The following is a 19,784-nucleotide window of genomic DNA, read 5'->3' as shown; positions in this document are numbered from 1 at the left end:
AGGGTCATTGTGTGTTCTAAACAAATTGCTTTTTGTCATTATTTAGTTTTTTTAAAATATCATAGTACTAAATATATTTTTTCAATTAAACTTAGCTTGTTTTTGTTTGTAAGTAAAATGATATTAATATTCTATTTTTAAAAATATTCAAATATATTTTTTTGAATTTAAAAGTTTTTGTTATTAATTATTTGGAATTGTGATGTATTAGTATAAAATAAGAATATATAATATCATTTAATTAAATATAATATAATTATTAATATCAATTATAAAATTTAAAAATGTATAGCTACAAAAGTAATTTATTCTATAGATAATAAAAAATAATAAAAAAAAAAATTAGCAAAAACAATATTTTAGTACTCTTTCAATAAAATTTTAAAAAATAAAAGGTGAATTGTAGGACAATTTTTTCTTCTACGTGCAAGAATAGCAAAAACCCTTTGTGGATGGTCGGAGATTGGAGATGGTGTGTGGTGTACGCTCCGCTTTAAAATGTGTACAGCGCATTTTGTCTCTGTTGCTCTCTATATATGGATCGATTTCGCCCAATTTTTGTAAATTCACAACCCTAATTAAGATATATATCTAATAACTTTGGATATCCGTCCTCTCTCTTCAACCTGTCGATGTCTTCCCTCACTTCTGAAAACCCTATGACACAGTAGGAAGGATGAATTCTCATTTTTTGTTTGTTTTGCCCGAAGAAATGTGCGTGCTTCCGTGGCCAAGAATTTCTGCTTAGAGGCGGGTGTTTTCGCGAGGGACTCAATCGATGGAGCTGGCGGCGTCGGCGGCGATGTCGTATCAGGACTTGTTGGATGCGCAGAGGGATCTGTTCAAGAATCAGATCGAAAAGCTCCAGCAAGTAGTCGCCACCCAGTGCAAGCTAACCGGCGTCAATCCCCTCTCTCAAGAGATGGTTTTATATTGTTTTCCTTCAAAGCTTATTCTTCATCGATTCGGTTAATAATATGTCTTCTGATCCATTTAAAATTTTAATGCAGGCTGCTGGGGCGTTATCTATTAAAATCGGTGAGCTTTTGGTTTCATTTTTATGTTTCTTGTATATTGGTATTGATATGTGTGTATATACATATATATATATATATATTCGTATGATTAATATTATCTACTTGATGTGTTTGTTGTCCCAGCTTGTGTTAATTATATACAGTGATTATGCGAATGCATGATGGTTGTGATTAATAGTTGTCACATTTTTGAAAGCATTATAGTTATTGTTATCTACATGTGTTCTACAAAACAAAACTTTGGGTCAAACCAATGATGCTAAAATTAGCATAGTTTCTTTATAAATATGTTTGCTAGAGTGATCCTGGTTGGGTTTCAGGTGACAGTAATCTCTTTCCCATTTAATTTGTAGCCTATTCTGTGAGATATATTTCGTCTTGTTTTAGATGTTCATTTTTAGTTTTAATTTCATGTTTTTGCAGGAAAAAGACCTAGAGATTTGCTTAATCCCAAGGCTGTAAAGTACATGCAATCTGTATTCTCCATCAAAGATGCAATTAGCAAGCGCGAAACGAGGGAGATCAGTGCTCAATTTGGAGTGACACTTACACAGGTATCTTTGTCCATCATTTCATGTTCCCCTTTTTCTGCACTTTCTAAAAATTTGTTATGTTGGGCTTGGGTTTATTGATTGTTTGAACTAAAATGGCACCTTTCTTTTTGTGAAGGTCTTGTTTATCTAGATTTCATTTGTTTTAGCACAGGCCATAACATTAATTTTTTATTCTTTGTAGGTTAGAGATTTTTTTGTGGGTCAGCGAGCAAGGGTGAGGAAATTTGTCAGAGTATCCAAAGAGAAGGATGATAGATCTTTTGTTCGTGATGCAATGAATGGCGAAGCCTCCACATCAGATCCCAGTTTGCCTGTGGAACCAGTCCCGTTGAACACAGTTGCTCCATCGAATATTCATGAAGGACCTTCATGTGTAAAGTCCCATGAACTTTTATCTGGCATGGAGGAGTCAGACCCACATTTTGTTGAAAATATATTTAGTTTAATGAGAAAAGAAGAATCATACTCGGGACAGGTTAAGTTGCTGCAATGGATTCTTCGCATAGAAAATCCCTCAGTGTTACACTGGTAATTCCTGTTTATATTTGTGTTAAAGATTTGCACATGAGGTTTATTTTACTTATTAATGTCATATTTTTTTACCAGGTTTTTAAATGAAGGTGGACTGATGATACTAGCATCATGGTTAGGTGAAGCAGCTAATGAGGAACAAACAAGTTTTCTTCATGTTATTCTTAAGGTGCTCATTTTGTATTGTGATTATAACATGCTATAAATATCAGTGGTCCCATGGTTTTAGATCCTTCTGATTGTCATTCTCAGCTGCTTGATTACTTACCACTGCGGAAAGCACTCCCTGGGCATATGTCTGCAATATTGCAAAGTGTAAATAGACTGCGGTTTTACAGAACATCAGGTGTGCTTCTTTTCCTGTTAGTAGGCCTTTCGAGGATTCTATTTCATTGTTGTTAAACCAATGATATTGTATTTCTCTAAGGCATAAGCATGACTATTGATGGAATTTCTTGGGCTTTATGGTGTGTCCTTATTTGGTTTCTTTGGGGAAAGTAATGTCAACTAAATATATCCTAGAATTGAGATTGTAAAACTAATACAGTTGATGCATAATCCTGACACTTAACTCCACCACCTTAGGGGTTTCCAATTTTGTGATTTATTCCTTCCACTTAGTTAATGAGAATAAAAGTTGTTAAGAGTATCTATAAGGAAGTTGCTCATAGTGTTTATTATTACCTGAAATACCTTTGCTAGCTTTCTCATTTTTCTGATTTGAAGATCAGATATCTCACACAGGGCAAGAACTCTATTATCTAAATGGAGCAATATGTTTGGCAAAAACCTATCGAAAAAAAGCAATGGACAGAAATCTGCCAGTGATTTACAGGATGAGATGCTGTTAAAACAGAGGCAAGACATTATTTTTTCATGGATATATACCTTTTTTCTTCCTTCTTTCTTTCTTTCTTTTTTTCCTTATAGTTTAGTCTTTGTATTTATGCAGCATTAATGAGGTCATGGGAAGTGATTCTTGGGATTTGAAATCTGAAAACTCTGTAAGTGTTTTTGGATTTTCTTTAACATTTGTTCAAAACACGTTAGTATATGGTGCTTACTTTACACCTGAAAACTTCAGGAAGAAGTCCTGAGACTACTGTCTGACAATCCGGACAACCTTAGGTATGCAGCTTGTCATTAGGCTTGTTATGTATGTTTTGAAAATTTATTTTGTTTCGATTCATTTTAAGCAAGATGTCTTTCGCAGGAAGTTGGATGCTGCTCAGCCTCTGAAAATGCTTACAGCACCTGGAGATGACACCAATAAAAGAAGAGGTGTTCTGCAATCCCGTATCCTTCTACTGACTTTTAATTTACTGTAGAGCTGAGTTTAAAATTTCTATAGATGGAAGCTACTGATTGAGCAATTAGTTCTTACTATCATAATCCTTTTCTCAAAGTTTGGCATTCTAAATGAGAATCGTACCACAATCACATAACACTCCCATGTCTTAATCGGACGGATACATTTCCAATTTTTTTCCATAAGCCATCCTATATTTCTCAATATAAATCCAACCATTATCTAGTCAATGATCCATGGATTGGCGAACAATCGATGCTGAAGTATCTGATGCTATTATGTTAACAGAATGATGTACAGTACTGAAATGACCACGGATAATATAAGATCCTTAGAAGTGAATGCAAACAAAAATCTATGTCACATATTTTACAAGATCATTAGATCTGCAAATGCAAGCTGAGAATGATTTTAACCACTAAATAAGGCTAATTAATGAATGAACTACCAAGAAGGCTCTTCTTCAGGTCGCCAAACATTCACAGAAGCTAACCCCCCCCCCCCCCCCCCCACATAAAGGAGTCTTTAGAGATCATTTTCAGAACACTGGTGGTTCTATATTACATTTCAAATTCAGAGTATCTAAGAGCAGAACAAAATTAGATTGATGGTGGACAAGTTTAGGTGATTGGGAGCATTTTGGGATCGGCATAGCTTTTGGGTTTCAACTCTTCGCCTATAAAAAATCCTTGCAGATTTAATAGCTGGATGAATTTCTTTATAGATTCTTGGTTGATTGTGTTTAGTGCAAATTCAAACTGTTGATTCTTGATTCTAGTGTAGCTTTCTTCTTTTGTTGCATCCTTGGTAGGCTTGTTTTGAAGTTGTATTTTAAGTCTGATTATAGAATGTGTATGAGTACAAATGTCTATTATGGGAGGACACGACAGTTTTATGGATGGATTACTTCGTGAATCATGGTTCTAGAGGAAGGTTGAAGTTTGCTAGGCTGTATTCTAGATGTGCTATTAGAAGTTCTTGATATCTTTTACTACATAGCAGGTAACATGTGAGTTGCACCTGGGAAATGTTGGAAGTCGGGTTAAAGATCATAGCTATTATCCAAAATCCTATTTAAAGAATGTTCTTTTCTCTATCTTTGCTACATTGAAAATGGAGCATATGGAAATATGGATTTTATTGTGATTTTTTTTTTTCCTCACAGTAAGTGTGTAAAGTATTGTCCATTTATACTAAATTAACCTTGCTAAATACTTATGTTACAACTTGAATTAAGTACATGTGTATGTTTGAATTGGAAGCCTACCAATACTAGAGTTCGAATTGTAGAACTTTTAACACTTTAAATTTCCTGTAATTTTCCCGGAAAATTCAATTTGATGAATGCAGAAGTTTGAGATGGTTAACAAAGCGTTAAATTTTATGGTATAGATACTAATGAGGAATCAAAGATTTGACTATTTTGTTGTCCTTGATTTGCTGGAATTGGTAACTTATTGATGTATCATATCTCCTTTTATCTCCTTTTCTTTCATATTTTTTGGTAAAATGCAGAATTGATATTTTGCTTAGTTTCCAAACTGATTCAAAACTTACATGTTACTGGGAACCATTTGTGGTATGTACAGCTGACATTCTTCAGTTACTAATATGGTATAATGGTTGCCCTGGATGGATCGACATTGTTACTGCTAGTTATGTTGTGTTGTTTATTACTGAGGCATGAAAAATATTTTCTCCTCCATTCTTTTTTGCTCTGGAAATGTTGCTCCTTAACCTCAAGTTGTAGATACTCGAGAAAGAAGGAAAGTTCAGCTGGTAGAACAGCCTGGTCAAAGATTGCCTTCGCGGGGTCCCCAGGTTGCAAAATCATCATCAACAATTCAAAGCCGCCCACTTTCTGCGGATGATATACAGAAAGCAAAGATGCGAGCTCAATTTATGCAGAGTAAACATGGGAAGATGCCTGCTGATCCTGATGAAAAAATAAAGCCTGAAAATCCAAATCTATGTGCGGCTTCAAATGCCACTCCCCCAACATCAGTTTCTAAAAATCGTGACCGGGCAGAACTGGAGGAGCGGAGGATAGTTGAGAATGATGGCATCAAACGTTCTGATCCACCAGCAACTTCGACGCTAAATTTGGAGGAGCCTCCATGGAAGAGATGCAAGAGAATACAAATCCCATGGATGATTCCTCCAGGTTCATTTGCGTGTACCTCTTATTTTTAATTTTATCTTTATTTCCTTCTGTGTTGGCTTGATCCCAGGGATCTTAAATGTGTTTATCCACCAAATGTTTAAATGTGAGTTGTGAAATCTATATTAGGGTGATCATTTTCAGGAGCTAATTTCAATATGACATAGCAATTAGTGGAAGTGAATCTTAATATCCTGCTTTCTGGCTCTGCATTTTTAATTAAGAAAGCAATATAATAAAAGTACTCAAATTAAACAGAACTATACCATTCAAATTTACAGGGACCAGGTGTTTGTTTTGAGTAGAGAAAGAATGAAGTGGTAGCATCAAATCATATATTTTAAACCATTTATTATTCCTTTTTAGATATATAAACTGATCTATGTATATTTTCTTGAATACCTTCTTGCCTTAATGAGAAATTGGAATCTTTGTGTTTAGTTCATTCAACATTCCCTAGAGGATTTGATTGAATCCTTTATCTTGGCCTTCTAACTACGAGTTACATGTATTGGTACGTCATAGTCAGAGTATTGTTTGTTTTTTTGGAGTAACTCTAAAATAATGCCATCTGCTGGCGCCTCCATATATTTTTTGCATAAGATAATTGAAGTGTCTTTCACAAAGATATGTAAAGTCACCTGGCAGAATAGTTTCTTCTTTCATCTTTACCTGATGCTTACAATTGTTTCATGCAGAAATCAAAATCAGGGAGACATGGAGTGTTCGTAATGGGGAAGAAAGCAAAGAATTTGAAGTCCAGAAAAACAGACAGAGACGTGAGAGAGAGATAATTTACAGAGCAGTGCATGAAATTCCATCTGACCCAAGGGAACCTTGGGACCGTGAAATGGACTATGATGATACGTTAACCCCTGTAATCCCTATTGAGCAGTTGCCAGATGATGAGCTTGCAGAGACAACTGATTCCCCAATGCAGAGCAAGGAAACTGCAGCGCCAGTTGGATCTACATCTTCAGACAGTGTGACCGAACCAGATCTTGAACTTCTGGCTGAACTGTTAAAAAACCCAGAGTTAGTTTTTGCATTGACTTCAGGGCAAGCAGGAAATTTATCGAGTGACGCAACTGTCAAGCTTCTTGATATGATCAAAGCCAAAGGAGTGAATTCCCTCCCTAATTCTGGAAATACAAACAGTTTAGGCGGAAATTCAAACAGTAAAGTTGAGGTTTCACTACCATCTCCAACGCCCACGACTGGCTCTGTTCTGGTGCGTAATTTTACTCCATTGTATATGATTTGTGAAGTTTTATACAAGTCATCATATATAACATGTTTGATTCTTTTCACCACTTGCTTTCATTGGGCGTTCATATGTGCAGCTTGTTAGCTGTGCTTTCTTCTGGTCATTAAATGAACATAGGAAACTGAAATTTTTACCTTAACACACGTTTGAACAAGGAAAGCCGAAAAAAATTGCAGAGGGTGCATAGAGCTATCCCCTCCTTCCCTTATTTCCCCAAATCAGTTCAGACTGCATTAAACTTAAATGAAACAGTATCGACAAAATGGAACAAATTGAGTCATTAAACAGGAATACATTAATTAGGAAAAAATGGATAGAAAACATGCATAATTGTTTTTTAGTTTCTAGAATGAGATATTTGCAGATAACACTTTGGAATAGTTACGTAGTTCAAGTTTGTGCCAATCATTTGATCCATATTTTCTACATTTTTTTCTGATTGTTTGGTAGCGAGTAACTTCATTTTCTGATCTTTTTGTTTACTGTATTGGGCAATTTTTGTTTTGTTGTCTTTTTATGCAGAATGGGCCAAAGCCTGACTTTACTAGAAATCCATTCTCCCGGCAGCTCACAGTGGCCAATGGAAATACTTATCAGGGCCCTGCAGTTGTTTATCCCCAAGGAATGGTTCCATCAAGCACTGTACTTCAATCTCAGATTCCAGCCTCCACAATTATGGCATCTCAACCTTCATCATCAGTTCAGCAGTTAGGACATGGCGGGGCGCCGCCGCCTCTGGGAGCATCTCTGCAAACTTCGATTCAGTTGGCTGAAAATTGGAAGGCGCCGGTCCCTACAAATCCACAATTGTACCACCAAACTACACTATCTAATTCTTTCAATACACAATATATGACTACAGAAAAGATCCTAAATGCAAATTTGGTAGCCAACTCTAACCGGGCTTTGTCTACTGCTCTCCCTTCATCATCACTGCCTACAGTGTGGCCTGAATCCTTAGGCAATGTTCAGGCGCCACCGGCATCCATGGTAAAGCCACCGTCTCAATCTTTTGCACCTCCACATCCTTCGAAGCCAACTGATTTATCCTATTTACAGGAATCCATACCGCATAGCACATTGAGCGCAGGGCAAGTTTTCGAATCAAAATATGGGTATCCCAACAACAGAACTGTGAATAATTACAATGCATATCCAGGAAGACCTGTGGAGAATTCTATGCTGCCAGGTACCCGGGGAGGTAGAGAAATCTTTACAGACAGGCCTGGTTTCGAGTCATGGAGCCCGGATAACAGCCCGTCTAGACGACATGAGCACTCGTCAGGCCAATCACATCGTGAGCTGGATGTGAACTCGAGGCACAGATACGCAACAATGCCGCAGAATCCGGTGCACCCTTCTCGTTACCAAGATCACAATGTCGGGCCACCCGGGCACAAACATTGGCGGGACTATACAAGATAATCGTGGCTATTTTTTACTAGTTTGGGAATCATATCTGAAGTTTGGGGTGTTTTGTTGTTTGTGAGGGGTGGAGAAAGAAAAAAATGTTGGTGTTAGTACAATTAGGGAATTATTTGAGATGAAATGTTATGGCAACTTTGGCTCTGCTTTCTGTATTGGACTATTATTATATGGATTATGGAGTAAGAGGACATTCTTGATAATTGGATGAAATGAAGATGGCTCCTTACCTTGCCTTAATAATATGACTTTCTTCCAACTGCTGAATGATAGATGTATTTTCATGTTTTGTTCAGTATCTGTGGAAATAATTGAGCAGCAGTCTTCAATGGAATTGGAAGGATATGTTGATGTTGAGGAAGAATGGTATAAAAAATACTTCATTTTTTATTTTTAAATAAATAGAAAGAGAATTGATGCTGACGGTTGAAGTTTTTGGCTTAAATTGAACGCCTTCTATTATACCGTTTGGACTTTCATCTTCTTCTCCTTCTCCCTTAGCTAAATTCGTTAAACCCCTCTTGATTACTAGTTCTACTTCTGCACTGCACAAAAGAAATGGGATTTAGGTTCTTGATTAAGCTCAACTTCATTCATGAATCTTTTGTTTCGAGAACTGCATTGTCGCCTTCTCCTTATTCCAAGATTCTCAAGAGATCTTGCGCCGCCCTCAGTTTTAACTCGTATGATCATTCGAATTTTTATTCTGGAAACCCCAATTTCTGGATTCAGAGGCGATGGCATATGGGGCACTCCCACCACCACCACCACCACCATGAGAATCCAGATTCTCCTTCGGGGAAGGAGGGCGATAGAATTTTCCGTCTTGGACTGGCGGCGGACATAGGGCTGGCTGCCGGAAAAGGTTTTATTGGATACATCTCCGGCAGCACTGCCATCATTGCGGATGCTGCTCATTCAGTTTCAGATGTGGTATGATTGAAGTTTTCCTTTAGTTTTGCCCCTATATATATATATATATATGTAGTTAGGACATTCCATTGTTTCTCTTAGACTTAATTATGACTGTTTTTAATGGTATATAGGTGTTGAGCGGGGTAGCATTGTTGTCTTATAAAGCTGCAAGGATTCCAAAGGATAAAGAACATCCATATGGTTGCCTACCCGCCTTTTATCTGTATCTATACCTTACTTGGTTCATTTTATATGTTTTTAGATTAGCATTACTCTCCATTTTAAGAAGTTTGATGGTATATTCTGCAAGTAATATCAGTTTAGTGTTGGTGTTTTGTACTGGTTGTTTCTAATGGTGAAATTGGATTGAAATTCTGTGATTGCTTGCTGCTCTAAGGTTCAATTTTATTTGATCAAATCGTACATTTTGACCTATCGGCCATTGCATCCCTTTTGTCTTTTCAAACAGACCGCCTTATTTTCAGTGGAATGTAAAGTGACCTTGTTTGTCAATCTATGGCTAACTTATGATGCAGGGCATGGCAAATTTGAGACCCTTGGCGCGCTCGGAATTTCGGGGGTGCTCTTGGCGACTGCTGGAGGCATCGCGTGGCATTCTTTAGATGTCCTTATGGTGGGTTCAATACTATATTATATTTCAGAATGAAAACAATTCAAAACTGAGTTCCTTTTTGCGTATCTTTATTGTATAATGTAGGAAATCACATCCGCTGCACCTGAGATTGTAAATCAGTCCTTGACTCATAACCATCCACACAATCACCAGGATCATGGACATCACCATGGAATAGATATGGAGCACCCGATTCTAGCATTGAACATGACTATAGCATCTATAGCCATTAAAGAAGGGTATAGTAGTCAATAATGTTTTGCTAATTACTTGCAAAGTGTTTCATTTGCATTTCCATATTGATTTAGTTATATACCTGTTTATTTGTCACCATTTTAATTCAATCTGTAGATATCAAAAATGTAATATCAACTAGCTGTCACAAACTCACTGTTTTATGCGGTGTTATATTTTTAAATCAACTAGGTTGTATTGGATAACAAAGAGGGCTGGTGAGAAGACAGGCAGTGGACTCATGAAAGCAAATGCATGGCATCATCGAGCAGATGCAGTTTCATCTGTGGTTGCTCTCGTTGGGGTTGGTAAATAATTTAGTTTCTCTTTCTCCTCATTGACATTGAATATCAGTTTTTACTTTTTACTGAAGTATTGTACATAACTTGGAGCTTTAATGATCATTAGTAATTGTTCATATCTTCTAGGGCAATGTTTTGATGAATTGAAAGGAAGCTACCCATCTGTTTTCACTTATATTGAGGGGCTTCAGATGTGGGTACACAATATCAAAATTATACTGGGATAAATATACTTAACTAGATTATCTATGTTACAGAACAATATCGAAATTAATAGACCTCCTCAAATTTAGAATTATATAATTTTACTCTCTATGCTTATGCTAGCTATACTTAGATTTATTGAGAGTCCAAACCCACCCCTCTTGGTGTGTGTAGGTAATAATGCCTAACGATAAGATTTCACTTTCACTACATGTTTTTAGGGCATTTTGAATTCGGCAGCTTCAAGTATTAACTAAGTTCAAGATTTAGTATGATCTTAGGAGGTAAGGTGGCCAACAAATAAGGGTGATCAATCTAAGAACTCTTGAGTTCATTCTTTCTTGTTCATCGATGCATAATCTTGTTGAAAATTGATATTTTATTATATGCTTTAAATTCTGCTTCCATCCTTATTTAGGATTTATTTCTCAAATGTTACTAATGGGCGTTTGTTGTTAAATTAGGTGGAGCGATTCTTGGGGTTAAATTTCTTGATCCTCTTGCTGGACTTCTTGTTTCTGGAATGATTTTCAAAGCTGGAATTGAGAGTGGTCATCAGAGGTAAATAATCATTCTATGTTCCCCTTTTTATTTGAAGGGATTACCGCTTCTCATGCTCCCTCATTGTACACATCTGTATCCATAATGGATAAAAAGAACAGTCCAGTTAGATAGTTTTCTGCAATGAGTTTTTTTATGTCTCTCTCTCTCTCCCTCTGTACTTGTTATCAGGTTCAACGGTTTTTTAACACTTGCTCCTCAATAGAATACTGGCTTTATTATGATTTATCAACGTTTGCCATAACATTGTTTTATTTCATATTCATGTGTTTGAATTTAGCATCTTGGAATTGGTGGATGCTGCTCTTCCACCGGAAAACCTGGAACCTTATAAACACACAATATCGGGGGTTGAGGGAGTCAAGGCAAGTCAATTTCAAATTTCTGCAGAATTAGTTTTTAAAATGATACTCCTCACATTGTCCATCGTAGATATTGATGTTTCTTACTGTCATATGCCTTCCACTGTTTGTTTCTCCCATTATTGATCTTGCCAGTAATCTTGTTCCAATGGCACAGCAATGTACACTATTTTATTGACTTAATTTTGAGAAATTCCCTTTTTCATGTGTTGGGTGGGGGCTGATTCTCTTATATTTACTTCTTTACATGATTACATCTAACCTTACAGTGAACATGTATAAATTCTGATGTCTGAAGAATCTCCTTGGGATCTAAATAGTTTTGTCGATCCATGTAGGGATACAATCACCTCAGAGGAAGGAGAGCGGGGTCATCTTTGTATCTTGATGTAAACATTGAGGTCCGTTGGGTTGCCTTGTCTTGTTTTGTAGATTACTAGTACTTAAAAATGCTCGTAGTTCTAATGGTGTAACGCCGGCTTATAATTTACGTAACGTTTCATTTCAAAGAAGGCCTCATTTATAAATTCAGGTAGATCCCTTTTCAAGTGTGAGTGCTGCACACGATGTTGGAGAAAATGTTCGACATCAACTTCAACAGTTGCATCCAGAAGTAGCTGAAGTCTTCATACACGTAGGTAATCAGTTTCTCCCATGTGCTAAGGGCTTCACTGTGGAATGAAAAAATAGTAGAAAAACAGGTTCCTCGGTTACAGTTTGGCACTTGGCTATACTCTATTTTAGTGCCCCCATGATCCTGTTTAGAGTTTCATTTTCTTGCTACAATTTTCACATGTTGAATTATGATTGATCTTTGTTCATAAAGTGAAAAAATCCCTTTCTGATTCTTGTAGTCCCATCCACATCACATATTTCGGGGAATGTCATGAACCACCAAAGGAGTTCGTCAAAAAATCATATTGATAATGTAGCATTGGAGCATGCGGATATTGAAGAAACTGTTTCCAGCATTTTGTCAACTAATTTCTCCGACGTATGAGCTAATTTTGCCAATATTATTATGTTTTTCATTCTCTTCATCCCCTTTTCATTATATTTTTATTTTCTTGCGCATTTAGAGAATGGAAGTGCAGAGAATAACCCGCCACTCATTGGAAGGTCACATTCTTCTTGAAGTCGAGGTCTCCATGCCCCTCGACACATTAGTTAGGTACAATTAATTTGAATCTTTCTCCTATAGAGAGCTACTCTGTAGTTGTAATCTTGATGACTATGTTGCACAAAAACCAGAAATGCGGTCAAGGTTGCTGAAGAAGCCGAAAAGAATATTTTGGAGGCATTGCCTAACATCATACATGTATCAATTCAGCTCCGACTTGGGCGCCCAGTGCCCAACTTAAAAGTCGAACAACAGGATAGCTGCTGATATTCTCCTATGTCAAAGAGATGACCGAAATTCGGAGGTTAGTCTACACTACTCTACTGTAGTATGAGAGCATGCAGACGTTTTTAAACCGGGAGTGAGTTACAATAAATAACAATACCAAATCTCACAGCAGCTCATGTAACTCTAGCTTCGATAGCATATACTAAAGTTGTTGCACGGAAAATGTTCATAGTTAGATTTTAGGTTAGCCGGGCCGATTTGCCTGTCTGCTAAGTACATTACAATGAGAAGAGAATGTGAGTTCTTGATATGAATCATCAAGCAATGCACTGCTTGCTCTGTACCTAATTTGTGTTTATCTATGATGTGGAATGTGCTTATAATATAACATTTAATAGCCAAGTTGAACCTGAAACTTAACAATTACAAATGCAGCAGGAAAACACATATAGAAACAAGGTCCATAAAGGTGTAAAATTCATTTAGCCAATAAAAAGCAAGCATATATATTAAATACCTTCAGAAACAAATATATAATTCAAGAAATAAATCCCGGGAGACAGATCCCATTACTTGGCAAAATCCAACAGACAATTCTGAATGCAAACTCGAAAACTATTAATGAATAGCTCACACTCTAAAACCCTTGCTGTTTCTACGGCCCCTAGCACGCTCAAACTTCCTTCCTTTGGATCGGACGTAGGGTTTGGTGTGGCTATGTGGGACACCAGGTGCAGGACCGAAGTGTTTGACAGCTTCTCGGGCATTCCTTGAACCTCTCAGGAGTACCTGTTTGATAAAGGATCAGAATGGATAAGTTAGCAATATTGGCTTGGAGGAGGGATTCAAGGCCAAAGGCTACACATCTGTAAAAAATTGAAAGTAAACTAGTTAACAATTCATGAAAAGGTTGCAGTCTGATACATTGTCTTCTAAGATTAAGAAGCAATCTATGGCAGTATCAATGGTGACAAGAGTACAATGAAAACTACTCTATCTTTTATACAAGGTACAAGATTTCACTTCAGCCAATAATACCATATCTGACCACAAAACTTAATTTCCATAGCTTTGAAATTTCCATAACAAGATTGAATAGCACCAAAAGGCCAAGTCATGCACAAAAATCAAGAATATGCATTTTCAAGATTTCACTAAACACAATAGTGTAACAAGATCAAAATGTTTAGATGAAGATTTAAACCAAAAGGTTGAGATATGCATTTCATTACCGTATTCTGCCCAAGAGGAGCCCTAAGAGCAAGCTGGTCAAAAGTCAAGCACTCCCCACCAGCCTTCTCAATCCTTGCCCTTGCAGTCTCAGTGAATCTTAGAGCAGTGACCTTAAGAGCAGGAACTTCATGAACCCGGACATCATCAGTGATGGAACCAACTATCACTGCAATTTTGTCCTCCTGCCAGATGATGTCCACGTTATGTACAAAAATTAATATGCATATTTAAGATTTCAGTAAACACAATAGTGTAACAATATCAGAATGTGCAGCAGAAGATTCAAACCAAAAGGTTGAGCTAACTAAAGGACATCAAAAGGTTGTCTTATTCAAAATCCCAATTAGGACATCCTTATCCCTATGTTGTTAACTCAAGGATACTTAAGCTTTTGCAGAAAAATGCCACAAAGATAAATCCATGTCGCTTCATCCAATTTTCAGGCGATGTTTTAAAGGCTGAAACTTTATTGTAAGAAGTTTGAACCAATAGTTCATACTTACGCAGCCATATTCAAAAAATTAGTAACTCAATGCACCTCTCTCATATCTTTATAAATTGATAATCTACTGCCTCCCAACATCCAGGTGAAAATTAAATGGAACACAAATAACAGCCAAGACGACAAGAGTACAAAATTTTCCTATAAAGAATAAACAAGGGCGATCTACAAGATGGAGTTTATCAAATCAATACCTTCCCCTTCGTGAGAGCAATCAGACGTGAGAGGGAGATTGGTGGCCTGTTCACCCTGCTCATGAACAACCTCTTAAGTACCACGGCATTGAACCTGCTTCCAGTTCTCCTCACCAGAAATCGGTACAACTGCAACGTAAGCAGACGCGATATAAGATCGTCTAGGTTACATATCACAATAAAGATTCGAAAACATAATTTTAAAACATAATCAAACCTTGACGAGAAGTTTCAGGTAAATATCATTGGATTTAGGGGCAGTGCGCTTGGTCTTCTTGCTCTTACCTCCGGCAACTAAATCAATACCCTGGAAGCCAAAGCAAAGTAATTCAAACCTATGAAGGAGAAATAGAAATACATTGTCTTTGGGAAAAAGAGACGTACCATGGCTCCACCTGCTGCTGCCGCTCCTCCACCGCCGCCTGTCGAATGAGAGAATGAAACTAGGGTTTGAGGCAGCCGAGTTGTGACTGGCAGAGCGGCTAATAAACGATGTCCCGTAGGTTTCGATGGGCCAACCCTGATTTACAATGGGCCCGATGATGTGTTGGGCCTATTTACTATCAGCCCTTAAAAGTTTTTGTTGCACTCAAATAGTTAGATTAAATCGAGATGCTAGAAGAAAGATAGGGTGTGTTTGTTTGAAGGATTTTGGAGGATTTTTACTATTCATTCAATTTTTTGCTCCCAAAAATATCAAATCAAACATCTATTTTTCATTTTTTATATTATACTAAAAATCAATTTTACATTCAAAACATCACATCAAACCCTATTTATATCACATCATACAACTATTCAAATTCAAAATTTTTACTATTCAAATCCCAATCCAAAATCCAAACCCAAAAAAAAAAAAAAACCATAATTCATCCTATTTTATTTTGTGAAATAGTTTATTAAAATTCATACATTTTTATTTGACAATCTCCATTGATTCATATTTTCATATATAATTGGCATTGAATATTTTAAGACAAATCACACTAAACGTATGATTGATTTTGTAATTTTAAAACGTGTCGTCTAAAGTATGATGCCACCTAAACATATTATTCTTTAAAGTTTGTAATTTCAATTTTTTTATTATATACATCTCCCACAGTCCTATATAAATTTTATTTTTTTATATTTAATTACTATTTAAATTAAAATTTTAAAAAATTGAATTACAAAGGGAAGACAAGGAAAAAAACCCCTAAAATTCGGATATTATTTTAATATTTATAGCATTTAAAAGCAAATACCTATTGGTACATTATTTTCGTTGAAACTATTTTTTCTTTTTAATTATTATTAATTTATAGTTGACAAAATAAAAAAGGAAATCGGAAAGGGCATCTGGAAAAAGCGAATAATCATTGAAGGAAAATTCATAAATAATTTTATACGCATAACGTCAGATACGATCCTGACCGTTAATTAATAACAACTCCACTCGACAGCCCTTGGATCGCAAGGGACTTCTGGACCCTAACACCAGCGAAAATTGATAATTCATGTCATTTTTTTGTGGACCCCACACGAGAGATGTCGCGGGGTGTGCCTGGTTCCTAGGTCCCGGACCTGGTAAGGTTCTTCTTATCTGATCCCAGAACCTTTTCATAACCCCTTGGATTTGAGTTGTAGCAGAAGCGCACCATTGTCTGCGACAGCTCAGCGTTGACGCCTGTGCCGCGTGAGAAGATGAACGGCGCAATGATTCGCCGGAAAATTGTATCAGCGGCGGAGAACGGCGACTCAACCGACAAGCAGGACCAGCTTCTCCTCTCCTTGGCAATATGTAACGGCGAAGACATCGGACCCTTCGTGCGGAAGGTGTTCGCCGCCGGCAAGCCTGAGACGCTGCTCCTGCAACTCAAGCATTTCTCTAAATCGAAGGAGTCGGAGATCGAAGATGTGTGCCGCGCTCACTACCAGGATTTTATTACGGCCGTTGATGACCTCCGATCGCTCCTCTCCGACGTCGATTCGCTCAAATCCGCACTTTCGAATTCCAACTCTAAGGTGCAGGACGTCGCCCTTCCCCTCCTCACCTCCCTCGACTCCTTCATCGAGGCCAGAAACGTGTGTTCCAACATAACGCTCGCGATTAATTCGCTCACAGAGTGCGTTCGGCTCATGGAGCTTTGCTCACGCGCCAATTCTCACCTCACCAGCAACAATTTCTACATGACTTTGAGGTGTTTGGATTCGATTGAAGCGGATTTTCACGACACAACGCCTTCGTCCACGTTAAGAAGAATGCTGGAGAAGCAGATCCCGGCCATTAGGGCTCACATAGAGAGACAAGTGAATAAAGAGTTCGGCGATTGGTTGGTTGAGATCCGTACTGAGAGCCGAAATTTAGGTCAACTCGCCATTGGACAAGCTTCCGCTGCACGCCAGAGGGAAGAAGACCTGAGGATTAAACAGCGCCAAGCCGAGGAGCAGAGCAGGCTTAGCTTGAGGGACACTGTTTATGCTCTAGAAGAAGAAGGCGACGACGAGATTGACGGAATTGTTGATGCTAGTACTGGAGGTAATGGCATTATAGGGGTTGATTTGACGCCATTATATAGGTCTTATCATATAAATCAAACTATGGGGCTTGGGGATAGGTTTAAAAAGTATTATTTCGAGAATAGGAAGTTGCAGCTAACTTCTGATTTTCAGGTGTCGTCCATGACACCTTTCCTCGAGTCGCATCAGACATTTTTTGCACAAATTGCTGGGTTTTTCATAGTTGAGGATCGGATATTGAGGACTGCCGGAGGGTTGATATCAAAGATGGAAGTTGAGAATTTGTGGGATACTGCCGTGAACAAGATGTGTTCAGTGTTGGAAGATCAATTCTCCAGGATGCAAACAGCAAGTCATTTGTTGTTGATTAAGGATTACGTTAGTTTGCTGGTTGTTACGCTGCGTAGATTTGGGTATCCAATTGATGCTCTGCTTGATGTGCTGAGCAAGCACAGGGACAAATATCAGGAGTTATTACTGTCAGATTGCCGTAAGCAGATTGCTGAGGCTCTGGCTGCAGATAAGTTAGATCAAATGTATATGAAGAAGGAGTACGAATACTCCATGAACGTCCTCTCTTTTCAATTACAAACTTCGAACATCATGCCGGCATTCCCATATATAGCACCATTTTCAGCTACTGTGCCTGATTGCTGCAGAATTGTGAGGTCGTTTATTGCTGATACTGTGAGTTTCTTGTCGTATGGTGGACAGCTTGAATTTTATGATGTGGTTAAGAAGTACTTGGACAGGCTCCTTGTTGAGGTGTTGGATGAGGCTCTGTTGAAAGTTATTAACAGTTCGATCGGTGGAGTTACTCAGGCTATGCAGATGGCTGCAAATATGGCAGTATTCGAGCGTGCGTGTGATTTCTTCTTTCGCCATGCTGCACAGCTCTCGGGTATTCCCTTACGGATAGCAGAGAGGGGTAGGCGACAATTTCCTCTTACAAAAGCCCGTGATGCAGCTGAAGAGAAGCTCTCGGGGCTGTTGAAGCAGAAGGTTGATGGTTTTATGACGTTGATTGAGAATGTGAATTGGACGGCTGATGAAGCTCCTCAGGGTGGGAATGAATACGTGAACGAGGTTATTATATTCTTGGAAACTCTGGTTTCTACTGCTCAGCAAATCTTACCGGCTCAAGTGCTGAAGCGTGTCCTCCAAGATGTTCTTGCCCACATTTCGCAGAAGATCATTGGGGCGATGCATTTAGAGTCGGTTAAGAGGTTCACCATCAATGCCATTGTGGGCTTAGATGTTGATATTCGGATGCTCGAATCATTTGCAGAGAATCAAGCTCCTCTTTTCTCCGAAGCAGAAGCAGTTCAGTTGAAATCAGCGCTCATCGAGTCGAGGCAAATGGTTAATTTGCTCCTCAGCAATCATCCCGAAAACTATTTGAATCCGGTTATCCGAGAGCGGAGTTACAGCGCGCTCGACTACAGGAAAGTTGTTGCTATTTCTGAGAAGCTAAGGGATCAATCCGACAGCTTATTTGGTTCCTTTGGAACGAGAGGCTCCAGGCAGAATAATCCTAAGAAGAAATCTTTGGACACATTGATAAGAAAACTCAAGGACGTGAATTGAAACTCAGCTGAAACTGCATTGTAAGTATGTATGTTCTTTACAAGGGCTTTTCGATTGTTGATTCCTATCAGATTTATTGCTTTCTCCATTATAGAAATTTGTTTCTGTTCTTGTATTATTTGCTAGTTTGGCACATGCTTGTTGTAATCGATTCTTGTGAAACTTGTTGATAATACTTCTTTGGTATTTTTCTGCTTTAGAAATATTTGATTCTTTATTGTTCTACGTGCAACATTTTCTTACCACGGGTTTGAAGTTTTTGGAGGTACTAGAGAATTTATTGCCTGATTGGTCAATGCTGTTAAGTACAATGCTTTTATAACATGATACGGCGTCGTTTTGAGAGTTACTGCATCTATTAAATACGGGCAGATCGCCGCTTAATTGAAATCTTCACTTTACTTGTCATGTCTCTAGTCACCGCCTTCTTCCTCCTCATAGTTCCTCTCGCCGCCTCCGTGCCGGAGGTTGTTGCGACCGACGCACCGACGGTGTACCAAATTCTCCAAAGCTACAGTTTCCCCGTAGGTCTCTTACCCCAGGGCGTGACGTCCTACCAACTGGACGCCGACACAGGGAAGTTCGTCGTTAATTTGAACGGAACCTGCTCCTTCAGCGTCGCCGGATATGACCTCAAGTACAAGACCAAAATCACTGGAACGATTTCGAGTGGAAAGATCAGGAATCTGACGGGGATTCAGGTCAAAGTTCTGTTTTTCTGGGTGAATATCATCGAGGTGACTTCTGATGGCAACAATCTGGAATTATCCGTCGGTATCGCGTCGGCTGAATTCGCGGTGGACAATTTCAACGAGAGTCCGCAGTGTGGCTGTGGATTTGACTGTGTAAGTGCAACTCCGGTGACGGTGAGTGGAGGAGCATTCAGTTTCTAAAGGCTTATTTCTCCTCTGATTGAAATATA

At 38.2% G+C, this 19,784-nt stretch overlaps 5 protein-coding genes across 5 annotated transcripts; 4 read left to right on the top strand and 1 right to left on the bottom strand.

Moving 5' to 3' along the window:
* The first annotated feature begins 476 nt into the window (after positions 1 to 476).
* LOC127259030 (homeobox protein LUMINIDEPENDENS) lies at positions 477 to 8,497 on the top strand. The gene is made up of 14 exons (XM_051286163.1): positions 477 to 925; positions 1,011 to 1,038; positions 1,461 to 1,591; positions 1,773 to 2,119; positions 2,198 to 2,291; positions 2,375 to 2,468; positions 2,854 to 2,980; positions 3,075 to 3,126; positions 3,207 to 3,250; positions 3,336 to 3,418; positions 5,182 to 5,595; positions 6,291 to 6,823; positions 7,382 to 7,849; positions 7,919 to 8,497. The coding sequence occupies exons 1-14, from the start codon at positions 779 to 781 to the stop codon at positions 8,282 to 8,284; spliced, it is 2,928 nt and encodes a 975-aa protein (XP_051142120.1). The 5' UTR covers positions 477 to 778; the 3' UTR covers positions 8,285 to 8,497.
* Positions 8,498 to 8,630: 133 nt separating this feature from the next.
* Positions 8,631 to 13,251, top strand: LOC127259032 (metal tolerance protein 2). Its single transcript, XM_051286164.1, has 12 exons — positions 8,631 to 9,217; positions 9,331 to 9,400; positions 9,736 to 9,833; positions 9,918 to 10,072; positions 10,260 to 10,375; positions 11,038 to 11,134; positions 11,415 to 11,499; positions 11,835 to 11,897; positions 12,029 to 12,134; positions 12,351 to 12,490; positions 12,576 to 12,667; positions 12,748 to 13,251. The coding sequence occupies exons 1-12, from the start codon at positions 8,843 to 8,845 to the stop codon at positions 12,881 to 12,883; spliced, it is 1,533 nt and encodes a 510-aa protein (XP_051142121.1). The 5' UTR covers positions 8,631 to 8,842; the 3' UTR covers positions 12,884 to 13,251.
* A 74-nt stretch (positions 13,252 to 13,325) lies between these two features.
* On the bottom strand, positions 13,326 to 15,283 carry LOC127259033 (60S ribosomal protein L18-2). Its single transcript, XM_051286165.1, has 5 exons — positions 15,158 to 15,283; positions 14,991 to 15,080; positions 14,774 to 14,902; positions 14,077 to 14,259; positions 13,326 to 13,633 (listed from the first exon to the last, which is right to left on the bottom strand). Exons 1-5 carry the CDS (start codon positions 15,158 to 15,160, stop codon positions 13,475 to 13,477), a joined length of 564 nt encoding a protein of 187 aa, XP_051142122.1. The 5' UTR covers positions 15,161 to 15,283; the 3' UTR covers positions 13,326 to 13,474.
* Positions 15,284 to 16,384: 1,101 nt separating this feature from the next.
* On the top strand, positions 16,385 to 19,538 carry LOC127259029 (exocyst complex component SEC15B). The gene is made up of 2 exons (XM_051286162.1): positions 16,385 to 18,882; positions 19,280 to 19,538. Exon 1 carries the CDS (start codon positions 16,460 to 16,462, stop codon positions 18,860 to 18,862), a length of 2,403 nt encoding a protein of 800 aa, XP_051142119.1. The 5' UTR covers positions 16,385 to 16,459; the 3' UTR covers positions 18,863 to 18,882; positions 19,280 to 19,538.
* LOC127259072 (uncharacterized protein At5g01610-like) lies at positions 19,270 to 19,755 on the top strand. Its single transcript, XM_051286219.1, has one exon. It carries the CDS (start codon positions 19,270 to 19,272, stop codon positions 19,753 to 19,755), a length of 486 nt encoding a protein of 161 aa, XP_051142176.1.
* The last annotated feature ends 29 nt before the right edge of the window (positions 19,756 to 19,784 follow it).

The sequence above is a fragment of the Andrographis paniculata genome, unplaced genomic scaffold (assembly GCF_009805555.1).
Source record: "Andrographis paniculata isolate CXL003 unplaced genomic scaffold, ASM980555v1 Contig5END, whole genome shotgun sequence".
In the NCBI taxonomy this organism is placed as follows: domain Eukaryota; kingdom Viridiplantae; phylum Streptophyta; class Magnoliopsida; order Lamiales; family Acanthaceae; genus Andrographis; species Andrographis paniculata.
The sequence above is the reverse complement of the archived record's forward strand: the minus strand, read 5'-3'. Positions and strand labels throughout refer to the sequence as shown.

Coding starts and splice junctions, on each gene's coding strand:
- LOC127259032 (XM_051286164.1), top strand. CDS start 8,843: ATGGGATTTAGGTTCTTGATTAAGCTCAACTTCATTCATGAATCTTTT. Junction 11,135..11,414: donor ATTGAGAGTGGTCATCAGAG/GTAAATAATCAT, acceptor GTTTGAATTTAG/CATCTTGGAATTGGTGGATG. Junction 12,668..12,747: donor CCCCTCGACACATTAGTTAG/GTACAATTAATT, acceptor CACAAAAACCAG/AAATGCGGTCAAGGTTGCTG.
- LOC127259033 (XM_051286165.1), bottom strand. Junction 14,260..14,773: donor TTGCTCTCACGAAGGGGAAG/GTATTGATTTGA, acceptor ATCATCTGGCAG/GAGGACAAAATTGCAGTGAT. Junction 13,634..14,076: donor CTCCTCTTGGGCAGAATACG/GTAATGAAATGC, acceptor TTTATCAAACAG/GTACTCCTGAGAGGTTCAAG.
- LOC127259072 (XM_051286219.1), top strand. CDS start 19,270: ATGTCTCTAGTCACCGCCTTCTTCCTCCTCATAGTTCCTCTCGCCGCC.
- LOC127259030 (XM_051286163.1), top strand. CDS start 779: ATGGAGCTGGCGGCGTCGGCGGCGATGTCGTATCAGGACTTGTTGGAT. Junction 3,127..3,206: donor ATTTGAAATCTGAAAACTCT/GTAAGTGTTTTT, acceptor TGAAAACTTCAG/GAAGAAGTCCTGAGACTACT. Junction 7,850..7,918: donor AGGCGCCACCGGCATCCATG/GTAAAGCCACCG, acceptor TCCTATTTACAG/GAATCCATACCGCATAGCAC.
- LOC127259029 (XM_051286162.1), top strand. CDS start 16,460: ATGAACGGCGCAATGATTCGCCGGAAAATTGTATCAGCGGCGGAGAAC.